The 15,708-nt window shown below is 44.4% G+C and overlaps 1 protein-coding gene across 1 annotated transcript in view; it reads right to left on the bottom strand.

Annotated features, from left to right (window-relative positions):
- The window catches only part of CEP20 (centrosomal protein 20), a 332,701-nt gene that overhangs the window by 258,259 nt on the left and 58,734 nt on the right, over positions 1 to 15,708 (bottom strand). Inside the window, exon 2 of the mRNA XM_086941436.1 lies at positions 1,526 to 1,723. Coding sequence (XP_086797562.1) covers positions 1,526 to 1,723 — 198 coding nt within the window. The remainder of the gene's footprint in view (positions 1 to 1,525; positions 1,724 to 15,708) is intronic.

The raw sequence follows: 15,708 nt of genomic DNA, 5'->3' as shown, positions 1-15,708 counted from the left end.
CGCCCCGGCCAGGACCACGCCAACGCAGACGGCCTGTCCCGCTTTTTCCGCCTCGGCGAGGAGAGTACCCAAGAGGATGGGTGACTCTCCCTGCCTTCAGCTGGGGGGGACGCATGTTGGACAGGCCTCATGGAAGGCCCGATCCCTCCCCGCATGGCGGATCACGGACCCCTGCTCCTCTTGTGTCCCGGACAAGAGCAACCCCTGCAACCCGCCGGGGCAACCCACGACCCTACCCCGACGGAACCCCAGCTCCTGAACACCCCAGTATCGGCTGGCCCGGACCCCTTCCAGAACCACTGTCCCTGGCCCAGCCGCCATTTTGGACACTACCCGACCAGGCCGCGTGGCCTCGGGTCGACCTCGGCCTCGGGCCTGGCCAGGCCCCGACACAGAGGCACCACCATCCACCAGGGGGTGAAGAGGCCACTTGGCAGTTCAAAGGGAGAAGGAGTGTCGATGGCTCCCCTCCGCCAGGTGTCGATCGCCCCCAGCATCCCCGGGCACTGGCTCCACCCCCCTGCTGGGTGTCTGGACTCCCTCATCCCGGTCCTCCCGACCTCCAAGTGCGAGGGTCCGGACATCAAAGGGAGCCAGACCTATAACTGGGGCAGCTCCAGAGCAGGAAGGCAGTTGTATCCTGGAGTCGAGAGACACCGAGACAAACTCATCCTTCAAGGCCTGCTGGCGCTGCCGCGGCCCTCCTCGTCGTAACCATCTTCGGAGCCTGCTGGCGCTGCCGCGGCCCTCCTCGTCGTAACCATCTTCGAAGCCTGCTGGCGCTGCCGCGGCCCTCCTCGTCGTAACCATCTTCGAAGCCTGCTGGCGCTGCCGCGGCCCTCCTCATCGTGAACCATCTTCGAAGCCTGCAGGCGCTGCCGCGGCCCTCCTCGTCGCAACCATCTTCGAAGCCTGCTGGCGCTGCCACGGCCCTCCTCATCGTGAACCATCTTCGAAGCCAGCTGGCGCTGCCGCGGCCCATTCTTGCGAACCCTCCAGCTCTAGGATTGTGAGCGCCACCTTTTGCTGCTTCCGTACCAGATTGGTATTCAGACTGTCCCGCTACCCTTTTCCCCCCAAGAGACTAGAATTGACGGGATCCTCGTATCCTGGTCCCACTGTACCGCTTATCACCTTGCCTAAAGATTTATATAAAAGTATACAGAACTTATCCCTGTGTGGTGTCCATCTGTGGGGGGGAAGTTACCTGTCTGTACGATTACCGGAGAGGGCCCTCATCGGAGGCCTCTCCCCCTGTACTCGGCCGACCCTCCGGGTCCCCGTCTAACAATAGACATTGTATTTCAATGCAACAATTCACCCCAAAAGTTTAGATTGTAAGCAATGTATCATGTCCAAACAACAAGGTTTGTTTTGGGTCAGTGCATAACCTTTCCTACCAGTTTATCAGATCTTAAACTTTTTCTTAAGGACAGACATATCACCACAAGGTCTACATGTCGCCTAAATAATATTTTATGAGCATGATCATGTAACAAGATTAAAGAGCAGCCAGTCACTTTACCTGTGCTTAAAACTGAAGCCGTGTAACGGTATTTGTTGAATTCCAAGTATTCTCGGATAAGTTCATTGATGAGAAGGTTTTCATGCGACAGTTGTGGACGTGGTTCACTTTGATCGTCTAGTGCATTAAAAACCTCCGCCCGGACTCTTGCTTTTATTTGCCCAAGTACGCCTCTTTTTTCCAAGGTGTCTTTTACAACTATGAAGTAAACAGTAAAATCATTTTACGTTCAAAAAATGTTATTAACGTTTCTGATAATAAAAGGCATACATAAAAGAGCCCCGAAAAAGGTATTGTCAATACTTAAAAAAATACAATATTGAAAAGCAGATAACCATTCTTATATATACATAAGAGAACCAAGAATATAGTATGAAGTGTCTAAAAATCAAAATTATATCATCGCAATGAAAATTAAAAAGGACAATAGCATAGATTTATAATAAATAGAATACAGAGCTACTAAGCTAAAAGTAAATGCGTAATTAGATATATCTAAATTGGTACATACTAAGGATTCAACATTAAATAATCGTCAATTGGTTTCCAAAAATTTTTATATTTCGAATTAGGACTAATACCAGATCAAGTCAAATTAGCACCCGTTCTCGTAAAAATAATCCAAGCCCACCATGCATGAACAGATAAAAATGATGAATCTTTCCAGTTAGCAGAAATAGTCCGTACAGCTGCTGACATAAAAAAATCAAACAACTAAAAATCAAACAGCTTGTTCTTCACCATGGGCAATTTAGTAATGAGAGAAGAGGCTTTGCAGATAACTAATTTAAAAGATAATGTATCTAAAATATTCAATATACAAGTAATTCCATGCCAAACTTCATCCCAAAATTTCGAAACAAAATGACAATAAAATAACTTATGTCGTAATGAACTTACATTGAAAGAACAATTCCAACAACTGGAAGAAGTTCGAAAGTTTGCCATTAAATAACTTTAAAGGAGTCCAGAAACAATTAAAAAGTATATAGGCATTTGTTTGTTATAGTGTTACAGGTAACCAACCCGAAATAGAATTTAACCAAATCATCCTCCAAGTGTCCAAGGATAAGGACAACTCTAATTCTGCATTCCAAAAGGTCGAACGAAGATTGATAGTATCAACAGCAGATATATTGAACTCTTTATATAGGAATGACACTGTATGAGAGAAAGACACAATTGTTTGAAGCTAAATCAGATATAACAATGGAAGGAAAGCCATTCAGGAAGGAGTCAAGAATAGAATTACAAAGCAATTCCTATGTTACAATATCAGATGATGAAAATGTGTGTGGCGAATTATTTTTACTGATGGATCATACCAAAGCGATAGGCTCAATGTATTTGAAATAGAACATTGGAAAACGGAATCCAAATTGTGTAAAATTATTCTAGTATATTTCAACAATATTGACTTCTTAAAAAACATAGAAGAGTTGGATATTGTAAGTAAAGCAAGTAAAGGAAAAGGTGATACTAAGTTATTTTCAATGAGAAGCCATGCAGGTGAATTATTAAGGTCTAAATGTTGAAACCATAAAATACTGTGTTTTAAAATAAAGGCTTTATAATATTTTAAAAAATCTGGTAAACCAAACCCTCCATTGACTTTAGCTAATTTCAGCTTTTTATAACTTAACCGAGGTGATTTGTTAATCCAAATAAATGTTGACAATAATGTATCTATAGTCTTATAACATTTAAGAGGGAGTTGGACAGGTAACAGAGAAAATATAAAACAATTTAAGAAACCAAGATCATCTTCATTGTGTCCATTCTTTCCCACCAAGATAAACATAAGGAAGACCACTTTTGAATTTTTATCTAAATATATGCCATAGCAGACTCAAAATTTAGGGTCAAAGTTTGTTTTACGTTGCTGGCGAAAAAATATACCCAAATATTTAAGTTCATCTTTTTGCTAAACAATATCCTTATTAGAAAGCATATCAGGTGAACAGTGAATATTTAACGGAAAAAATCTGTTTTATTAGTGTTAAGTTTATAACCTGAAATTTTAGAAAAGAAAGCAATTAAATTCAACAATGGAGGAATGGAAGAATCAGGATTAGCAATATATAAAAGAATATCATCTGCATAAACTGATGTTTTAATTGGGACGTTGGATAGTTGGCCTTTTCTGGTTTCGGGGGGACAATAATCAAAGATTCTGTGAATGAGCCAGAAATCAACTCTGTATTGCTAAAGTGAGTAAACAAAGAAAACAAATACGGTGAGAGGTTAGTTGAAAATTCTTCATAAAATTCCGCAGGAATACCATCCGGATCAAGAGATTTCTTTAACTTTAGTTATTTAATAGCTGAAAGTAATTCCTCAACCGTAATAGGAAGTTTCAATTTATTTGTATTGGCTTGTGATATTTTAGGTAACCCACAACCTTCCAAAAAATTATCAACAAGAGCTGTATCCAAAGAAGGTGGTTTGTTATATAAGTTCGAATAGTAAATCATGAACTCCTTAAATAAGGCTATAGAGTCATTTGGAGAGCGAATAGCATTAATGAGAGTTTTATAATTTTTTATACGGAGATAGTTTGCTTAGAGCCTACCAGACCTATTAGCGCTAAAACAAAATTTCCCGCTCTTTTGCTTACAATAGAATTCAGTTCATAATGTGATTTCGGTAATTTAAGCTTATATTGGAGGTTGTTAGATGTAATATAAAGACGCTCAAATGTAGGTATCTGCTTCCCCAATTCATCAATTCTAGTGTTAAATAATTTACTTTCATGTGCCATAATGGAGATAGTCTCTCCTCTAATAAAGGCGTTAAAAGCATCCCACGGGTTAGTAATAGATATGGAGTCTTCAGTGTTGAAAGAAAAATATTCTTGAATAGCTGATAAAAGTCTAGGTTTGTTATCATTAAGAACAATATTGGTATTCATACGCCAGCGACTATGACTACTTTGATTGGAGTTACTAAATAAAATGCATGAAATCAAAGCATATCTATATTTTGAATGTCAGGATTAGAAATTGAGGAAATTAGATTACGAGAAATAAAAAAAAAATCTAACCTAGAAGAAGAATCAGGAGGATTAAAGAAAAAAGTAAACTGCTCATCAGTCGAATTATGGAGACGCCAGATATCAACCATTTTTGTAGGCTTAAAAAGGATTTAAAAGTGAAAAACGCTTTTGGGGGGCGATATTTGGCTTCTGAAATTTTATCCAATAATGGGTAAGATAGAAGATTAAAATCACCTCCAATAATTAGAGGCACATTACCCTATTTTAAAACCTCTGAAGTAAATATTGACCAAAACCCTGGGTCATCATTAGTAGGCCCATACACATTAATTAGATAAAAAACTTTATTGTCAATTTTTATATTTGCTATTATGAACCAACCTTCTGAATCAGAATGTTTACGCAAAATTTGAACATGTAATTTTTTGCAAAAAGAATTGCTACCTCATTTTTTTCCTATTAAGAGCTGGAGAAGAAATAACACCACCCACCCATTTTTTATTCATGTAAATCAAGATTTTATCATCGACCTGAGTTTCTTGAATTAAACATATATCTTCTTTATGTCTAGCTAAATAATCTAAAATCTTAGTACGCTTAACAGTGTGCCGTAGACCCTTAACATTAAATGAAACAATTTTGATACCATTACCACTTGCCATTTTGAAAAAGGAGAAAAGATAGAAAACAAGATAGATTAGAAAGATAGATTGAAAAAAGAATAGTAGCTCGAGTAACACTATAAAGAAGACACAAAAGACACTAACGTACAATAAAAATAAAAACTATACAACATATAAACATATATAGAACTTTTAAATCGCACACACGCATGTCAAGAAGAACCTACTCCACATGCCCTAAAAAAACATTCGAGTTACATACACATGCTAGCAATAAAATCAATCAATAATAAAGTCATGTAGTAGCTCCATTTGTTTCCATTGATGACTGAGACTGCATATCCAGAAATCTGCAAAGCTCCTCGGGATGATGAAAAGGTTTTGAAAACCCATCTTTCCAAATACGCATAGTGGATGGATCAAACAAGACGTATTTATAACTAGTGTGAGAAAGTGGCTCTATATATACTGGACTAGGATGAAGTACAGAGTGTATAGAGTCCACCAATCCCAGAGGTATAACAGAGGCTAAAGTCAGAACTGACCTTACTCTCCCAAGTGGTAGCTTGGTCGAGCAGTAAGGCAGTACCAGAAGACAATGTAAAGCACTTGTTGTACACACTCAATCAGCAAAAGGTTTCACACACTCAAGGACTGAACTCCAGGCCAATTGTTTGTATATCCACAGATCTAGTTGTTTTATTTTTAGAAACAACAGTTATAAAAATATACTTTTCTCGTAATGAGTATTCTCATGTAACTACTTTGCAAAGGAGCAATAAAGTTTGTGCACACAGTGAATACAGTATTGGTAGTAAGCAACACAATCCAAAAACACACTATAGCATTGAGCTCAATGGGTTTTCTACATTTAAGTACAGTTGATCACTATGCAGATTACTTTGGTAATTCCAGGACTAGATCATAGATTCAGTCCTGGGGGTCAAAGCTGAGACCAGATTAGCAAAAACGTTTTAGTTACTGTAGTGAATTTTCATGAATATAAAGCCGTTTTAAAAGTTCACACTTAGAAACTTTTCAATGAAAATATGACAATGTTATTCAATGGGAGAAAATTCAGAATGCAGGTAAAGTACGATCGCGTTACTTTTGTAATCCAGCACTTGTCTCCTTGGGCCAACACTGGGGTCTTAATGTAGAACAGGGTGGTAATTGCGTTTCAGTATTTCATAGGATTTTTAAAGGATATTTCAAGTTTTCAAAAGTAGACACTTAAAAGAAATTTCATAGAAAAGCAGACAATGGGTTCCTATGGAGAAAATACAGATTACTAGTAAACCCGGTTGGGATTACCTTTGCGGATCAGTACTGGGCTGAAGGGTAAAGTACTGGCTTCTCCCCTGATCACAGGTGAGTACTTCGGAATTTGGCTGATTTTATATGAATATTTTCAGTTTTCAAAACTTCACACTTGGAAAATTTTCGAGTCAAAATTGGTCAATGTTATCCAATGGCAGGTAAGTGAGTTACCGGTTTCCAGGTGAGAACTCGGTTGGGGAAGTTAAGGTTATGGGCATAGACTCAGGGGTCCCCCAGGGTCGGGTAAGTACAGGTAGTTCAATCCCAGCGGCACAGGGGCAGCCGGGTGCAGAGGTAGGTAGGCCCAATGATATCCAATGAGGGGAAGGGGGCCTTCGGTTGGTGGCTGCTGGCTAGCAGGCCACGCGGTTGTGGGAGCTGGGCTCCTGGTCACTTGCTCAAGGCAAGGGGGGGGAAAGTAGGATAGGACAAAGGTGGCACAGCCAGCGGCACTTGGGCAGCTGGGCGCAGGATGCTCTTGAGCCGTGAGTTGTTGTCGTCCTGTTAGCAGCTGCACAGCGGATCTTCTTCTTCTTGATCTTCTTTCTTCTTTTTGTATCGGGATCTGAGGAAGGAAGGTTCAGGGAGCCCCTAAATACTGAATTTAGAGGCGTTACAGGTAGGGCAAGGACAGGGACCAATGGGTCCCTGCACTGGGGTGAGTATACACCCTAGCCTGCTCCTCTCCTGTGGGAGGGGGGCAGGAGCCTAGCTGTGATTGGGCAGGGCTCCCCATCTTCAAGATGGCCGGAGTCCGGGCTCGTGCTTCACCTCGTCTCCCCCACCTTAGGGGTGGAGTTGGCACAGGCTGCCCCCCCCTTCCTGATGTAGTTTTTCCCACCAGTCTTCCCTCCAGAGTGGGGGGCAGGACTGGTGGGGGCTGGTTGCTGGGACAGCAAATGGTCTGGAGAAGCTCACAGAGGCGGCATGCCTTTGAAGCTTCCCCCTGCCCATCCTGGGGGAGGAGACCTAGCACCTCTCCCAGGATGTGCATTGTTGCAGGCCCAGGAGAGCGGGGCTCTCCTACTTGGGGTCCAGCAACATGTCTGTTGTGTGGCAGCCTCTGCAGCCACTCAGCCAGACGTGGATTATAGGTTAGGTTTTCAGGGGGCATCTCTAAGATGCCCTCTGCTGCATCTTACATTAAATCTCACACTGGCATCAGTGCAGGTTTAATGTGCTGAGAAGTTTGGTACCAAACTTGTCAGTCTTCAGTGTAACCATTATGGTACTTTCTGCTTTCTGCTAGACTTCCCGCCCCTTTCGGTTGCCGCATCCTTAGCCTTGATGAGGAACCTTAAATCGGGCTCACCGCTAGATCCCTGTCCAGCAAAATTCTTAGCGAGAATGGCAGATGCCGTTAACCCCATAGCCAATCCCATTCTTAACCTTTCCCTGAGTCAGGGATTTCTGCCTCAGTCCTGGAAACAGGCCATGGTTATCCCTCTTATCAAGAAGCCTAACCTGGACCCAGAAGTGCCCTCCAACTATAGGCCAATCTCGCTCCTTCCGGCACTCACTAAGATCCTGGAGAAACACGTTCACAGCGTGCTATCTAACTTCCTGGAGTCAAATGAGTTACTCCATGAATCCCAATCGGGCTTTTGTTCCAACTTAAGCACCGAGACGGCGCTCCTGGAAGTTTCTGAGATCGCGAAGGAGGTGCTGGATACCGGAGGCAGGGCGATGTTAGTTATGCTAGACCTGTCGGCGGCGTTTGACACCGTCCCCCATGAGGATCTCCTCACTAGACTACACGACATCGGTCTGGGGGGGACGGTGCTCAACTGGTTTCGTTCCTTCTTAGCCAACCGCCGGCAGACGGTCTGGGTCCCACCTGGATCTGCCGAAATGCCGCCATTGGGAGTCGGAGTGCCTCAGGGCTCTGTACTGAGCCCCACTCTATTTAACATCCTTATGACCCCTTTGGCGACATTGGCAGAGTCCTATGGGGCCCGGATCGTCTCTTATGCTGACGACACCCAGCTTCTGTTCACCTGCCGTAAGAGCGAAGAGTTCGATGGAGAAAGTATCCGTGAGTGCCTTGGGGCTGTTTTTAACTGGTTCCAACTTAACAGCCTCAAGTGCAACTCGGATAAATCCGAGATACTATTCTTCGGATGCCCATCGGAACCAGATTGGCATGGTTGGTGGCCTGCTGACATGTTCCCTCCAGCTCAGTCATCTAAATGGGCTAAGAACCTGGGAGTCAAAATTGACAATGAGCTTTCGCTCAAATCCCAGGTCTCTACTCTTACGGGAACGTGTTTCGGAATCCTCAGAATGCTGCGTAAGTTCTTTCCCCTTCTATCTGAGGAACATCGGAGGATAACTGTTCAGGCACTTATAGGATCCAGATTGGATTATGCAAATGCTCTATATCTGGGTCTGCCAGAATATCTCCTTCAGCGTATGCAGGTGACTCAGAACGCTGCAGCCCGAGCGATTTTTGGCCTGCATCGCCGTACTAGTGCCTCCAACCTTCTTCTATCCCTCCATTGGCTTCCTGTACGGAAGAGGATACTGTTTAAGGCCATGACCTTAGCCCATAAGGCCCTGCATGGTAATGGTGCAAAATATCTCCAGAAGAGGCTGGACTTCTACCGACCTACGCGATCCCTCAGGTCGGAATCATTGGCTCTGGCAAGGGTGCCACGTATCAAAAGGGCTCGGCTAGGCGGCCGGTCCTTTAGATTCCTTGCCCCCCAGCTATGGAACTCTCTACCGGTGTCCTTGCGGACTACCTCGAACTTGCTTGCCTTTAGGAAAGACTTGAAAACTTGGCTGTTCTCTGGTTAGTGCGCTTCCCCTTTTAGGCTCCTGTCTTTCTACTGTTATGTTTTCCAGCTCTTTCTTTAGGTCTGGAGCACAAAGCGCCAGGACACTCCTTTGGAGTAGCCGTTGCGCTATAAAAGTCCCATTTTAACATTAACATAACATACTGTGGAGTTCGTAATGACAACCTCCCAGCACCATATACTCTTAATGGCATCACTGCACTTACAGTGCCCAGGAATGGCCCTGGTTACTGTAGGGGCACAGGGTTCATGCACCTGGGCCCACACCACTGGCATAGGCGACCCAGCTAGAGGGGTGAATGATGTATGCCAGGGCAGTGGGTTTGTGGGCATGGCATACAGGGATGTTTGCCATGTCGACTCTTTGTTTAGTTCTGTACCTAGGCACTCACCCTGCCAAAGGCAGTGTGTGGGTACCCAGGTACCGGGCCCCTAAGGGTGGCACAATAAGTGCTGCAACCCTTAGGTGTCTTCTCTAGTCACCAGGCCCTGGGTAACTAGGGTACCATTTACTAGGGGCTGATAGGTGGCCAGAGATGCCAATTGGGTTTTGTTTCAACAGTTTTTAGGGAAGGAACACAGGCCCTGGGTACCTGGTTGGCAGGAGCCCAGGGCACTCTCAGTCAAAGCACATCAGCAGTCAGAAAAAAGTGGGGGCATACCAATGCAAGAAAGATGGCACTTTCTCACAACTAGCATTCCTTAGCCTGGGATGAAGATTCATGAATTCCTTAAGAATATTGACGGTAGCCTTGGTAAAGTCTTTATGAATAAACATTTTATTCCCATTGACCATTAACGATGGGATATCTCTGGCAGCTTTTCGTATTAAAAATAGGTGATGATGACGTAGCACATTGAAAATCATTTGACAAAGCTTATCTTGTCTTGGGTGGCGATGGGAAGGGATTCTGTGCGCTTTATCAGTCTCAAATCTTTCGGAAAATGTAATGCACAAAAGACCAGGAAGTAGGTTTTCCAAATAACCCCTGCAATCATTTCATTACCTTCCACATCCTCTGGTAGATTAAAAATGTGCAGGTTATATTGTGGATTGTGATTTTCCAATTCTAATAAATGAATATTGAATTTATAAAGCGCTAAATTAGCCCAAGGGAGTCAAAGCGCTACAGAGGACTGTTGTACAACTGGATAAAATGCTCATACTAAAGTCTGTGTAAAGAGCAAGGTTTTCAAAGCCTTGCGGAAAAGAGAATGAGACCCAAGACCAGGTAAACCATCAGGGAGGGAGTTCCACAACCTGCCAGCGGCAGTGGAAAAAGTCCTGCCTCCCCACCTGACCCTTTTATACCTGGGAACTACTAGCAAATTCTTGCTGGCAGACCCGAGTTGCTTGGTCGAGGTATAGCACTGGATCACCACTTTAATGGCATCAGGCCTGAGGACGTAGTAGGCACTGTGGGTCAGGCATAAAGTCTTGAAAAGGATTCTTTGATCCAGGGGTAGCCAGTGCAGTGAGATGGAGGAAGCCGAAACGGAGTGGTAATTCGGCAAGTCCACCACCAATCACGCTGCAGCATTCTGCTCAAACTGCAATTGTTTAACCAAACATTTGTTAATGCCCAAATAGAGGACATTACAATAATCAAGTCTGGACATTATCAAGGCGATCACTGCCTGTTTTCAAGATGCAAACGAAAGGAACTGGGAAATTTTTCTAAGAAGCCTGATTAATCCAAAACAGGTGGACACTGTTCTGCTAATCTGAAGGTTTAGAGACAAAGATGTGTCCACTATAACCCTCCAGATTCTTCCCATGGGGTACAGGAGATGGGCAGCTGCCCAAGGTACCAGGCCATCAGTCATTCGACCAGATGTTATGTTGGTTCCCAAAAATCTAAATCTCTGTCTTTTCCCCATTCAGTTTAAGATAGGTTTCCACCAACCAGGATGAGCCTGCCTGCATGCAATTTTTTAAATTTGCGGCCGATTCCCCAATGCTGTCGGTAATGGACACCATGATTTGTGTGTCCTAAGCATAAGACAACACCTCAAATCCAAAGGATCTCACGACCTTGGATAATGGGGCAACGTAGATATTAAAAATTGTTGGGCTTAAGGAGGAGTCCTGCGGAACTCCACATATCAAAGGGTTTGAAGCCGAATACTATTGGTCCATTTTAACTATCTGTGCCCGCTCACTAAGGAAAGAGGCAAGAAGTTCAAGGGCCGTGCCCCTGATCCCTTTCTCCTTGAGGCGCTTTACCAGCCTAAAAGGAGACAGGGTATCAACAGCTGCCGTAAGGTCAAGAAGAACCAGCAGGGTAGTATGACCTGCATCAACCTGGACCCGGATGTTGTCAAAAACCGCTGTTGATGGCTATGATGGCTTCTAAAGCCATGCTGCGAGCCATCAAGCAACTGATAGTCCAACAGATAGGAGCCAAGATGTGAGTTCAGGTACCTTTCCATGATCTTGGCTGGAACGGGTAACAGAGAGAAATGGGGCGATAGTTTTTTAATTCCGTAGGATCCAGAGAGGGCTTTTTTAAAAGCGGTTTGACCACAGCGGTTTTCCAAGAGGTGGGATTGTGCCCCTCTGCAATAGCCATATTCAGTACTGAGGCAAGGTGAGGACAATAACTTCACGACCTATTTTTACAACCTTTAAGGGGCAAGCATCCAAGGGGGACACAGAGGTGACTCCTTCTAGCAGGCGATGCTTCATTTCAAGTGGCATGCAAAGGAAGGTAAGAAGCCTCGGTACATCTTCCAAAATTTGTATGATCTGCTGTGGGTTTGATATGTACAGGTGAAAGGCGCTCAAACAGTGCGGGTGGAGTTTGGTAATGGAAGGTGGCGAGATACAACGGTGCAGGCAGTATAGAGGAAAACCCTATAACCTCTAACTAATATTAAGGCATGGGGTGCCTAAACATTATAAAACATACAAGCAGTTACTGTGCACACGTCAGATAAATAATTCGGTATACATGTGCAGTCGGGTACGACTGTAGACGGTAACCGTAGGCACATCCTTCACGGAGCGACAGCGTAACCAATTACCATAGGTTACCGTCTACAGTCGTACCCGACTGTTCCTTAGAAGCCACTATTTTTCTTGTACATCTTGTACGCTGACTACCAAGTCTACAACGTTTACTCTACCTTACCCGCATAAGACTCACCACGCCACTCACAGCCCTGATGATTCACAGGCTTCGTCCTGCTTGATGAAACACGTGTTGGCTGGCGTCTGTATATTCCCCAAAAAGAATTACATAAAGCTTTCATCAAACCAACAGCTTCATCTCTGTTTGTCTTGTAATACATGTATACCGAATTATTTATCTGACGTGTGCACAGTAACTGCTTGTACATCTTCCAAAATTTGACATGAAACCATGGAAGAGCAGTTATAGCAGTTTCCACATTATAGTCCTGCAAGATGGAATATCAGTAATTTTTGTGCGGAAAATGTCTGCCATTTTGTTGCACAGATCTTTAGAGAAATCAGATGAATCGGCAACAGGAGGGGAAATAAGAGCGCTGATAACATTAAAAAGTTCTCTAGAAGATTTAATTGATACAGTAACCTTAGAATAGTACAGTCTTCTTTCTTCAGTAATGGCAGCTTTATAATCCCTCAAGCATTGTTTATGTAGCTCTCTGCCCGGCGGCGCCAGATCTGTGCGCCATAACCTTTCCTGTAAGAGGCAAGATGGTCTCAGTTTTCTGAGTCCATCCGAGTAACCACGGAGCGGAGGGTTTTTTCCTCGCTACATAATGTTTTGTAACGGGAGCCAAAGTATCCATGGCTCCTATCAACCATTTAGAAAGTTCATCTGCTGCTAAATTAGCATCCAGGTGCTCAGAAAACTGTAAAGTTAAAAAATAATTAGCAAGAGCATCCTTACTAATACGGCTCAGATTTCTCTTCCCCCCCCCTCATCCTTTTATCAGCTAAGACAGTGCTTGGTGCTGAGAACTGAAGTGTAAAGAAGATGGCATAGTGATCAGACCATATGTTATGTTATGTTATGTTATGTTAGCCGGATTTGTAGAGCGCACAGATGCCCCAGCAAAGGGGCGTCCTGGCGCTATCAGAACAGAAAAACCGGGCAAAAGCGATAACAGGAACTCAAAACACAACACTAGGGGTCTGGGGGAAAAAGGAAAGTTTTTACAGCCTTCCTGAATGACAAAAGTCCGTCAATCGCACGGATATGGACAGGAAGGGAGTTTCATAACTTGGCAGCAAGCACTCTAAAGGAGCGGCCGCCAATCCTAGACCTCTTGAAACGCGGTACTATAGCCAAGTGGAGACCAGAGGACCTCAGAGACCGTGATGGAACATATGAGGAGATGAGGTGCTTCAAAATCTGAGGGGAAGAGTGTTTAAGGATTTTAAACGACAGACAAAGGGACTTGAACTTAATTCTCTGAACAACAGGGAGCCAGTGGAGCTTGTGAATGGTTTTTTTGGCTGAGCAAAATCTGGGTAAGCCAACCAGAGCCCTGGCGGCAGCGTTCTGGACGTGTTGGAGTCTAGAGAATTCAGCCTGATTAGCTCCCAAAAGAAGAGAACTGGCGTAGTGTAACTTAGACAGAATCATAGCTTGTACAATGAGCTGTCTAGTAGGCGCATCAAAGAATTTAAAAATGGATCTAAGCTTACGCAGAGTCCCGAAACACGTGGCAGCAACCTTTTTAGTGGGAGTGGAGAAGCTGAGTTTGGAATCGAACCAGACCCCTAGATTTTTAACCTCAGTGCCAGAGATAGGAGTAGGACCGAGCTCAGATGGCCACCAATTGTCGCCCCATAGGTGAGTCTGTTTCCCAATAATGAGCACCTCGGTTTTCTTGGCGTTCAGTTGAAGGAAATTGTCAGTCATCCAGCGAGCCACAGAGATAAGCCCCTCGCGGAACTTAGCAGCCTAAAGATCGGAAGCCCCACTTATTGCAACCGCCAGCTGCGTGTCGTCAGCGTAGGACACCATAGTCAGGTTCCCACGCTTGGCGACAGCAGCCAGAGGCTGCACATAGAGGTTGAACAAAGTGGGGCTAAGAGCCGATCCCTGCGGGACTCCCTGGGCAATCGCATAAGGTTTAGATTCAAAAGGTGGCGTGGCAACCTTGAAGGTGCGACCAGATAGAAAAGATCGAAGCCACTCAAGTGCCATATTGTCGACACCCGCCCCAACCAAACGCTGAAGTAAAATATCGTGGGAGACCGTGTCGAACGCGGCACTGAGATCAAGAAGAACCAGTGCCGCAGTGTAATCAGAATCAACCAACATGCAAAGATGTTCAGCCATAGAGAGAAGCGCAGTCTCGGTACTATGACCGGGCCGAAAGCCATTCTGCGATGGATCTAAAATATTGGCAGAATGGAGATGGTTAGCTAAGATGGTGTTAACATGGGCCTCGGTCAATTTAGCTGCCCACGGGAGGAGGGAAATGGGACGGTAATTCTCCAATTTTTGTGGGTCCAGAGCAGGTTTTTTTTTAAATGGGAATCACCTGGGCCTGTTTCCAAGTGCCAGGGACGGAGCCTGAGGATAGGGACAGATTAATGAACTCACAAAAAGGAGGGAAGCAGAGGGAGGCAGATTCTCTAAATTGAGCAGGTCGTAGCGGATCCTTAGGAGAACCGGATTTAACTTTCGCTACAAGTTTGTTAAAATCCTCCATAGAAAGCTCTGGGAGGTAAGATAGAGATAAAGTAGTTTTCGATGCAAGTATCAGTTTCTGCGAAGACCCTGTGGAGCTGGGAAAAGCACGGTAGATACCCTCCACCTTACCGATAAAAAAAGCAGCTAAATCCTCACAATGGGAGGAGGAGCAAATCTCAGCAGCTGATGCTCTGCTAGTAGTAAGATCCTTAAGCACCTTGAAAATGATTCTGGTCGGGTTGGTACTGGCACTAAATTCACGAGAGAAATAGGCGGCCCGAGCCCTGCAGATCGCTCTATGATACTTCTTGATAGCAGCAAGGTACTGAGTTTTTCTTTCAGGTTGGTATGATTTACGCCAGGCTCTTTCGGCTTGTTTGCAAGATTTTTTTAAGAGCCGAAGCGAATCATCATACCATGGGCTGTAATCGGTACGCCGCTGTTTGCTCTCAGCGATAGGGATCAGCCTATCCAAGGCTTTAGTCAGCCAGTTGCAATAAAGATCATAGCCAGACTTCACATCAATAAAAGGGCCCAAGGGGAGAGCACCGAGAAGCTGATGGAAGTCATTCAATTTCAATTTTTTCCAAGGGCGTCTGAGAATAGTAGGAGTAGGGGCTATGAGGGGTGGATCAATCAACGTGAGATGTAATTCAATTAAGTAGTGGTCCATCCAGGCCATAGGCCTCGGAGACAGTACCTTGACCATGGCAAGGTTAGTGAAAAAGGAGTCCAGAATATGACCGACAACATGTGTGTGATGTTCGATTAATTGAAATAACTGAAGAGCCTCCAGATCGGCAAGAGTGCT

Source organism: Lissotriton vulgaris, chromosome 10, assembly GCF_964263255.1.
Source record: "Lissotriton vulgaris chromosome 10, aLisVul1.2, whole genome shotgun sequence".
Taxonomy (NCBI): domain Eukaryota; kingdom Metazoa; phylum Chordata; class Amphibia; order Caudata; family Salamandridae; genus Lissotriton; species Lissotriton vulgaris.
The sequence above is the reverse complement of the archived record's forward strand: the minus strand, read 5'-3'. Positions and strand labels throughout refer to the sequence as shown.